The 10,822-nt window shown below is 41.9% G+C and overlaps 1 protein-coding gene across 1 annotated transcript; it reads right to left on the bottom strand.

Moving 5' to 3' along the window:
* Positions 1–989: 989 nt before the first annotated feature.
* Positions 990–10,822, bottom strand: dennd2db (DENN/MADD domain containing 2Db). Its single transcript, XM_084464700.1, has 13 exons — positions 10,541–10,822; positions 8,032–8,131; positions 7,177–7,334; positions 6,935–7,047; positions 6,511–6,580; positions 5,779–5,856; positions 5,482–5,622; positions 5,029–5,177; positions 4,622–4,802; positions 4,488–4,538; positions 4,316–4,397; positions 2,482–2,724; positions 990–2,067 (listed from the first exon to the last, which is right to left on the bottom strand). Exons 2-13 carry the CDS (start codon positions 8,120–8,122, stop codon positions 1,985–1,987), a joined length of 1,440 nt encoding a protein of 479 aa, XP_084320826.1. The 5' UTR covers positions 8,123–8,131; positions 10,541–10,822; the 3' UTR covers positions 990–1,984.

Genomic DNA, 10,822 nt, shown 5'->3' with positions numbered 1-10,822 from the left:
GACGGCAGCAGTGTGAACAGTCTATGGCCTGGGTGGCTGTGGTCTTTTATGATTTTCCGTGATTTTTTAAGGCAACGTGTGTGGTAGATACCTTTCACGGAGGGGAGCTGGCAGCCGATGATGCGCTCCGCTGTCTTCACCACCCTCTGGAGGGCTTTGCGATCAGCAAAGACTAGATTTAATTTGTTCATATTCCATTTAACCTACTACTGTATTGTATTGGGAAGTTGAATGTAATTATAAATATCCTAATATTGCTGCAAAATAAATGTACATTTATCACAGTTGCTGGTCTGCCTAATACCTGCACAACAAATGATCAGGTCACAGGTATATTTGGTAGCAGTGACGGACTGGACGGTCTGGCATTTGTGCAGATGCCAGAAGGGCCGCGGCTTCTCGTGGGACGTTTGGTTTCTCGTGGGCCGTTTGGGCCGGCCAATCACGGAGCGGCATGCTTGTTGGGATCGCGCGGCCCCACCGTCGCGACGACGGCCCCGCATTATCTATCCCCCCCGTCAACAATTACACCCGCGGCCAGTTATAATGCGCAAATGCCCGGGCCGTTTTTTGCTCCCAGTTCGTCACTGTTTGGTAGCATAGAAAATTGACGGATCCAATGTTTTGCAACTTGTGTAGTACAAATCTTGTTTTCAGAGCTGATCAATAAATCATCACTCAATCAAAAATTTTTATATAATTTTGCTAAACAAGTGAATCAATAGATTGAACAAGGCTCAAAGACTTTGTATTTATTTACATAATTAATTTTAACTTAGCCAAAGCTGCAAACACGCACACAGTTTACCCTCCAGACCAGGCTGACCCTTATCCCTTATGGATAAGGTTATGGCTTTGTATTTGTTCGATTTCTGCTTATTTCTAAACTGTTCGTATAGACTCTTTATTTCTCGTTGTAGTATTAATTCTTGAAGTGGAAATCAAGGAAGCTTGACTGGTTGGATCAAAGGGTCGAATAGATGGTTTATTCCAGGATGTAATACAGCAAGATACAGACTTAGGTTCAATAAAGAAGGTTAAATCTATAGTGTAGGTGGTGAGGAGCAGTCTCCTGACATGCTCCTTGGCTGTCGATCCCTCTTCTCACCTAACCAAAGGTTTGGGGCAAGTATTATAATGAAGAAAATGTGAATAACAAAAGAACAGAAGCAGTCTCTCCCTTGATAAGGTATATGGCCCTGGCTATGACCCAGACGACCGGGTTGGTTCGTCCTCGTTGGGACATAACATTGGGACATTGGGACTAAGGGGTCCCCCTCATATTAAAGGCATACGGATTGGTGATGTGGAAGGTTGCCTAAGTATGTAGCCTTAGCAAACCAGCCTGATCATCTAGTACATTTGGAGCAAGTACTCATTTACTTTAACTTGAACAGACTGATTGAGCATAAAAATAATTTAAAAATAACTCCTATTTCCCTTCCCCCTCCCTGGCCAGCCATTAACAGAGATGATGATGATCCGTTAACCGACACATTCCTGTTCCAACCCACGTCTTCATTGTCACCTTCATCACATTATGAAACCCAGACTTCTTGGTCACTTTCATCACATTATGAAACCCAGACTTCTTGGTCACTTTCATCACATTATGAAACCCGGACTTCTTGGTCACCTTCATTACATTATGAAACCCGGACTTCTTGGTCACCTTCATCACATTATGAAACCCAGACTTCTTGGTCACCTTCATCACATTATGAAACCCAGACTTCCTGGTCACCTTCATCACATTATGAAACCCAGACTTCCTCGTCACCTTCATCACATTATGAAACCCAGACTTCCTCGTCACCTTCATCACATTAACCCGGACTTCCTGGTCACCTTATCACATTAGGAAACCTGTCCAACATGGTGACATAAGAATCAGATGAATATTAACAACATCGATGTCTTCCAACACAGGCCATCAGATCGGGTCAATGGTGCGCTGGGACAACAATTCCATTCCTGACCCAATTTACACCAAAAACCTTCTCCATCGCTTCCTGTCGGTCTCTTTCTTCTTCTCTTCATATTCTTCAATTTTTCTGCAGAAAAAACCTTCAACAACAAATGTAATAGTTAGTTAATGTTGCGGGTATTAAAGTGGTCATTTTAGTTACATTTATTGATTCAATTGACTTGGAATTTTATAAAAACAAAATGCTAAAAGCTAGAAATAGAAATGGGAGCCTCAAATAAAGAAAGGCACTTATCTCCATTCATGGAGCAGCTAAGAAGTTATATAATTACTATGTTTTATAGATTGCTGTAGGTAAGATTTAAGAGCTATATTTAGTGGGATTGGTTAGAAATAGCCCAGTGTGACGGCCCACAGAGCATGAAAGACACATATGGGAGAAGTTCCTCTAGTGATGGAGACGTGCCAGAGGGCTGGAGAGATGTAACTTAATGGGGGCTTACACCACTACCCTCAACATACTGTACATTTGTGTTGCTAATTGCAATACAAACCTTCATTGGAAGCCGGTCGTCTCTCTACCTCCTGAATGAAGACATCAAACATCTGGGTCGCAATGAAGTTGGTAACAAATTGCAGGTGAGACTTGTTCTCTATTGACTTGCAGAAGGTCTTCCTTTGAAAGATTCCAGGCTGATGGCTTTTGCTGTGCTTTACGTGGGCTGAGTAGTGACCCACCGTCTTGACGAAGAATGAAACAAAGGCCTCGGAGACTAATGTGTTGATCTCCTCCGGAGCTGAACAGGAAAGATTACAAAGTTACAAATAATAGAGGCTGGATAAGTTGAAGTGAATTAAAAATGTACTTCTTATGATGTTATTAAGGTATGTATTAAGCATAATGTACTAATGATGTTATTAAGGGCTATCAATGTGTGTATTAAGCATCATGTACTAATGATGTTATTAAGGGCTATCAAGGTGTGTATTAAGCCTCAGAAGATTACTTTCCACCAAATCCATTGCAATCTCACGTAATTTCCGTCTGTAGAGTTCCTTCTATTTCTTTAAGCTTGTTTAACGGGAAGAGAGGGTTTACCCTCCTGGCTAAGTAGCCATGCCGGGGACCAGTTACCGTTGACTTACGTGGCGTTCCAGCATTGAATTTATATCTATGGAAGAATTGAGAATCTTGCTCAGCCTTTACCAGAGCTGGTTGGGTGCAAGTCTCAAGTCTTTAGGTGCAAACTTATAAGTCATGTCTCAAGTTTTAATATTTATAGTGGACACAGATAAATAAAGGTTATAACACGTAATGGATAATCACCTCAAGGCAGGGCAATAAACAGTTTGATATGCCCGTCACGGATTCAATGAATCAGCTCAAGCCTAACATTATCTACAATCGTTGTTCTGGAACCAAAGATAATTCCGTTAGCATCTACAACTTATAGGCCTATTTAATAAGCCTAAATTGTTCTGTGCTGTGTCCTGATTGGCTGAAGAGAAATAGTCACATCATTGCGTTCTAAAACTGGACCTGGCGATTTGACATGTTCAATCTTCGGCGACTACTTGCAACTCCTTGCAACGGCATCAGCCGCCTTGCGACGACCAGTTCACACTGCTGCAACTTTTCCCCTGCGACATTCTAAAACAGTCTCGTTGCAAGTCGTTGCGTCGCAAATCTTTGGTCTGAACTGGGCTTTACCTTCCAACCTTCCATGAGCTGGACATATCAAACTGTTTATTGCCCTGCCTTGAGGTGATTATCCAGTTTATTCTACTTCTTGCTTGCCAACAAAACAATTAAAATACTTGAATAATTATGCTTTTTCTTATTTGTATTGCATGCTTATTAAATGTATACTCTGTTTGAGTTCATCTCCCTCAAAAAGTAGTCCCCTTTAGAACTACGGTGAATAGCGTTAGCTCAGCTGTAGCTAATTAGTTTCTATAGCAACCACACAATGCACAGATGCACAGGCTGCATCTGATCACTAGCTTAATAACGTAGGTGCTACATTGTATCTTGCTTGCGAAACTATGTATCGACTGACCCTCCGATTTCCGACACATTTTAGAAACTTTTTAAAGAAGGTTTATTTTTACAATGACATTTTACAATGACAATTTGACATTTCTGTGATAGAAAAAAAATGCAAGCGGTGTATTGATCTACTATTTGATGACGCTGTGCTCAGTCAGCAGCAAGTACAACCGACAAGTCAGCGGGCAACCTGCCACGTTAATGCCCTCCTCCCAGCCAATCAGAATCAAGCATTCTTAAACAAAGTAGAATAACGTTCAATAGCTTCTGAGGAGCTGGGCAGTTAGTGAAGTATGTGCAAGAGAATGTTTGGGAAAAGGGAAATTACATTGACTTACTGGAATGGTCTTTCTTGGCACAGAGGGCTTCAAGGAGCTCGTTTTGGAGTGTCTCGGGGAGTATTGAGTCCTCATCTCCGACCTGAGGACGAGAAGGTGGCCTTTTATCAATGTCCAATCAAACATGGGATGGTTGGCTACCGAATAAACTGATTTGTATTCTTTTACTTACACATGACACAAATCGTTCCTTTTCTTTGGACGACAAATCCACAATCAGCATCTGAGGGCAACATGAGAGTCCTCAGAGGGCTAAGCTACTCTCATATACAGAGAAATACATACCACTACAAAGTATAAACTTACATCTTCCACATCATCCTTGTCAAAGACACTGTCCAGCATGTTCTTGTGCACCCCCAGCAGGTAGGGAGTGGGAGCCATGAGCACCTCCATGAGCACTCTGGGCACGGTGGAGATGAAGGTGTGCTGCCAGGTGAAGGGGCTGAGCAGAGCCGCCACGGCGTGGAGGACCTTTGATAAGGTGCTGAACACCAGGCTCATGGTTACTACACACAATCCTGCCTTGGGATTTATATCATTGATTTATTATTATTATTTATTTTGATTTTTAAATAATAGCAATTCTTAGGCCACATCCAGTAAAAAACAACACTGCAATGTCAGAGCAATTAACAGATTACTCTTAAAGTTAGTGTCCACTTGGCTTTAACCAAAATGATAACACATATTGATATGGCTTGTATAAATACCCAAGTTCTTCAGCGATGAAAACAATGCGTCGCTCCATTAGGGTGGAAGCGAAGACCTGCAAGATCTCTCGGTTGGAAAGGTAGCAGAAGAGTATCTGAAAGTCCACATGTTCCAACCTGGATTCAAGTGGCCGCGTCAGCATTATTATCTATAAAGTAAGACAAACATTTAGGCATTGATTATGATGATAATCATACCAGATCTCCCATAGACAGGTGGAAACTGAGGGCCTGACGCTGCAGTAGACTAGTAGGGGCACAGTGTGTCCCCTGCCCAGACACAGCCAAGACCCCAATAAGTAGGTGAGCAAAAGCTACTTAAAAGCTACTAGAAATAAAAAAATAATTTAAACTTTGTGTTAAATGGTTTGAGGCCATTATTTCAACCAATGATTCCAAGTCCCTCTGGACTTGGACTGTGTGCATGTGGGGGTGATCGGTTGTCGTGGTTACCTCAGTGCCAGATTCAGGTATGAAGCTCTTGATCTGTACGGTTTCTCCAGGTTCAGGGAAGGGAGCTTCTCTCAGGCTCTGCATGAAGGGGTAGATCATCGCCATGGACTTCTCTCGCCGCTTTTCCACTTCATCAAAAATCTACAAAAAAAGATTAGAACAAGTGTTGGTGGTTTTCTTCTTCTACTATGAATGCATTCAGTAAGCGCTGGGTTATCAACACTACAATCTGTTCTCTTTCTATCTGGGTATGGCCAGGTCTGATCAAAGTGCCCTGCTGAACACCAGCAAGCTCACCTTAGAGAAGAGGCCGAAGCAGGCCACTTTGCTCACGATGCAGTAGGCCTCTGGAGGTCTCTTTCCTCTTCCAAGAGGCTGAAGGGAACCAAAAGACAGAAATCAAAAGCAGTTATAAAACGGTAGAATTAACGTTTGCCTATAGAAACACACCTCCTAGAAGTGCGTTATCTAAGCCTTCTCTAAGCCTTCATTTGTGATGCTCAGAGAGGAGAGGAGAGGGCTTATCTCTCTTAACACCGTGATGATACAACTGTATCAACCTCTGTGGGGAGGAGGAGGTGGTTAGTATGGTAGAAAATTATGGAGGCCTTCAATAATTGTATTATGTTGGATATGGATCTCTTTGTTCATCAGATATGTGGACAAGGAAAAGGATCCAGGCTTTCCATCCAGCCTTGGGATGGATGGAGCAGTGGTCATGACCAAGAGAAACAAGGTTGATGTTTACTGCTAAAAGACTAAATCATGATAAAGACATGTTTTGGTCCTGAAACAGGGAGAGTGAATGGACCAAGCTGCTCCAGGACTCCTTCAATGGTCATTGTTGGCTGGTGTTCCACCATTGTTGGCTGGTGTTCCACCCTCACAGCGCCAGCGCCATGCGCTGTGAGGGTCCTCCATCAGGAGATGCTTCTACTGACACCTGGTCCCGAAGTCTGAATACACCAAACAATATGGATGGCACATCCCTCGTCATAACTCAGATCTTCCACAGAGGACAGCACTCACCAACAGCCGCCTGCAGTAGCCATTCCGCCTGCTGCCGTCCATCTCTGTCAGAACAAAGGAGAAGGTCTCACTAGAGAAAAGCAGAGAAACAGATTAAACTAGTTCCATGCCCCCCTATTCTTATGGCAAAAGGCCTCAATGCAATAGAGTTTCTACTACTACTCTTCTGTTCATTAATATAGTAATAACAAAAATGTAACATTTTTCCATTTTTGTTCAATTGGGCAGATTGACACAAACAACATTACAGTGGATGTACTGGACTTAATGGTTCACACAATCTATAAGGTTGCCCTTTTCAAAAGGCTTTGAGGAACAGCAATTTAGACATATTGTGCAACACACAATGTATGTTGCAAAAGACATTAACGTTGCGTAAGTGGCATTTCAGTATGTGATTGAGATATTTTCCAACTCTTCATACCTTTGGTATTGTGTGAGTGGGATCCAGTTGACTCCCTCAGGGAAACAGAACAACTTGATTGCCTGCAGGGACTTCTCCTCTTCTTCCCTCTGCAGAGGACTGATGCCTATTTCCTACGACGCAGATCAATGTTAATGTGACAAACCCAGGCAGACAGAGAACAGATGGTTAGAGAGCCCACTACTAGTGGGACGTTCTCGGGGTTAACTCTCTGTTCCCTACAGCACCTTCCGCTGACTCACCTTAGGGAACTGATAGATTACGAGTGGTTCGTAGGGGCTGTCTTGGGTCTTCTGCTGTAGACTGACCACTACGAGGAACTCAAAGAAGTGGTTGGGAGCTGGGCTCCCTGCCTGGGTCCCTTCAGGTTGGCAGGCATGTGTTGAGACTCTGTCTGCTCCTGGTACATACAGAATATGCATACATTCAGTACCGGCTTAGAGTTGCTGGTGTATACTTTAAAAGGAACTGCTGCGTATGGTGCTACAGAGCTACTAGATTCTAGATTCTATTGCACTTTCCCAGATAAAATTACTCTTGAAACCTCATCTCGCCTTCAGTATATTTACACCATTTGCTTTAAATGGTTTATTATAATTCACTTGTATCTTCTCACAAATTCAGAGCTATCTCAATGGACATTTTTGAGGAACAAAATGTTAAGTATTTATTATTGTCACTTTCTATTTTATTTTTGCATTTTTTTAATTTATATTTATATATTTTGGATTTTTTACTTGTTTTTACTAAGATTTACTTTTTTTGTAATTTGTTGCAGGACTGCAAAAGCCCAAAACCTTTTCCCTGAATAAATCATTTAAAATAAACTGATGTTGATTGTGTATTTCATTTGGGAAACAATATCAATCAAAATAATATTACAAATTAGCACAGTTGACTAGAGAATAACTGTGTTAAACTGCTACTTCTTCTGGCATTCCAGAGAATTCCATTTAAAAGACTAGTATACAGTCCTATTTGGCCAACATTATAATGTAGATCACTTTTCCCCATGTACACACATCTAATGAAATCTATTTTGGTCAGGCTCTTCATGGATAACTATTGCGGTTAAAAAGGTATTCTTATGATCTTACGGTCTCTTGAGAGCTTCTCCTGTAAAGAAACAAATAATGAGCTGAGGCGCTTAGTTGGTCCCGGCTGCCTGGCCTCCAACTGACGGGACATCGCTGCACCCTGAGGAGACAGAAACACTGAGTCGTTACCACGAGGAACTGCTCTTTCTCAGTCTGAACCTGTTGGTTTACATGGTTTACATGTCTGTGTTGTGAGAACATTTTCACTTTTTTAGAATGAGACCAAAACCTGGGGAAGGTTTTAGAACATAAAGCACATGCGATTGTTGTTTTTCATTGCTCTTGAATCTTGAAATGTTCTTTTTGGTCTTCTGTGGAAAGCTAAATGTTCTGTATGTAATTTGCTTGTATTTTGCTGTGTGCGGGTGTACCCTCTTGGAAGGACCACATGTGCAAAACAGATTTGAATGTTTATGTGTTCTGCCTGGTTAAATGAAGGTCAAACAAAAGGAATTTATCCATGTGTGCAATCCCTAATCTTTTTGAGACCGGGGATGATTGTAACAGGGGTTATACCCGTGTTGATTTCCAACATTAATGACGATTAATTAATCTAACATGAATGAATAGAAGTCAAGTGACCACTTATTTCAGGTAGAGACTATCAAATAGAAAACAAGCAGCTTAATAGAAAAGTTAAACAATTATAGCCACATTTCTGATTGCGGCTATATTTCTGCTATACAATCCGCCACATTTCAGATTTTGAGGTGAGTGAGCAACTTAATAAAAAATGTCTTTGTTTTGCACAATTGGCAAGATTGAAAGCCGGATGTTTCAGGTGAGTTAAAGTCCAGGTTTGAACACAGAGAGGGTCTGGTGCTGCCTCAGGTGGTTCAGCAGGGAGTTCCAGATGAGGGGGACAGCCTCACAGAAGGTGAGGTTTCCCAGGTCTTCTGTTTGTGTGTGGGATGGAGGCCATGTGGCAGCTTGCAGATCTGAGGGTCTGGAAGGATTTGAGGAGTTGTAGGTCTTTGAGGTAGGTGAGAGCATCTTGGTAGACAGTGTTGAAGGTGAGCAGGGCTATTGTGTTGTCAATGCCATGTGTGATTGGTAGCCAGTGAAGGGCCTGCAGGTTGTGGACGATTTGGTCGATAGGACAGACTAGACTTACAACCAGTAACTCATCACTTTAGGCCATGGTTGATGAGAATGAATTGACATGAAGGACCGTTGGCGGGCAAAACGCTCCGCGACAAAATTCGCCCCGTGACACGTTTCAATGCACACATTATGCACAGCGACAGATTTAGATTTGTTGCACGGCAACATTCGCCTGTTCGCGCGAACAGACGAAAAGTGTGTCTTTTGGTGTGAACGCACAGTATGGCTACATCAGTAGGAGAAACTAGACTAACGCCAATAACTCATCAAGGCTACATCAGTAGGACAAACTAGACTAACACCAATAACTCATCAAGCCTGTATCCTTAAGCCTGTATCAGTAGGAGAAACTAGACTAACACCAGTAACTCATCACCTAAAGCAGGGGTTCTCAAAGTTTTGACAGCTGAAAAAAAATTTTTTTGACTGAGGGCCACCAAATTAATTAATTAATAATTAATTAATTCATAAAACAAAAAAAATCCCATTTGTATTAATTTTAATTACCAGGTTGCATCTCTACAGTTGCATGTATTGGTCTGCATCCAGTATAAGCACATTTTAAATATCAAATTAGGCAAAACCTGGCACAACTTTAGAAAACCTTGAGAAACATTTTAACTAACACACAATCCCTGGGGTTCTCTGCCCTATACAGTCGAATTTGGGATATAACAGTCCTGTGTGCATTTCAGAATAAAAACTTATTTAGAACAGACAAAAAAAAAATAATATAGATTTTTTTTTTTTTTTTTTTTTTACTTACATCTGTATGTCATTGCGGGCTGCCAGGAATGTTTCTGCGGGCCGCACTTTAAGAACCAATGACCTAAAGGCTGCAGCTATCAGTAAGACAAACTCAACCAACACCAGTAACTCATCACCTTAAGGCTGAGTAGGACAAACTCCCTCTGTAGAGACTGGCCAAACCAGAAGGACGTGCTTTGTATGTTGTTGTACTGCCAGTAATGTGTGTTGGTTTCCTTGTGTTATGTAGGCCATACAGGAATAGTCCTGGTTCTGTGATTATATATTTTTTGTTCAGTGTGTCTGCTGCCCATCCTGATCTGTTTAATTTACTCGCTGCGTAATCGAGAACATCTCCATCTCTCCTTCTCAGAAACCTGATAAAGGTTCTCCATTAACATCATCATCCAATACTCATCGTATCCAATTGTCTTGCGTTCCCTTTTACAATGAAAAGGCGATGTTCCACAACAGAGGGGAGGTTACTTTAAATGAATAAGGTTAACAAATGAGATTGTCCTAAATAAATTGTTTCAGTATTTGCATATTCATCAGCTATGGAAATTTGATTTACCAGGCTGCACATCTCAAATAATTGAATTCCACTATACGATAGGACAAGTGTTAGTGAGACAGTCCAGTCGAGCTTTAAACCTACCTTTAAAGTAGAAGGGCTCTTAAAACTTCCGCATACACACACGCGCTAGAAGAGCCTAATGAAGTAGTTTGATAGTCATTTGTGTTATCGTTCCCAATGTCCCTCCCGGTAGCAGGGGAGGAGGTGTACAGTCAACTAGAGGAGTCTGTCGAACACCGGCTAGGCTGTACCGAGGAGGTGCACAGTCGAGCTGAGGTTGTTGGAGAGCGGCTCTTCTCTGGGAGTGCGCACGGTGCCGGGCAGGCGCGTTTTGAACGGTTCTGCTCTGGTCAATAAGGTGAA

The sequence above is a fragment of the Micromesistius poutassou genome (genome assembly GCF_964030765.1).
Source record: "Micromesistius poutassou genome assembly, chromosome: 2".
Classification (NCBI taxonomy): domain Eukaryota; kingdom Metazoa; phylum Chordata; class Actinopteri; order Gadiformes; family Gadidae; genus Micromesistius; species Micromesistius poutassou.
The sequence above is the reverse complement of the archived record's forward strand: the minus strand, read 5'-3'. Positions and strand labels throughout refer to the sequence as shown.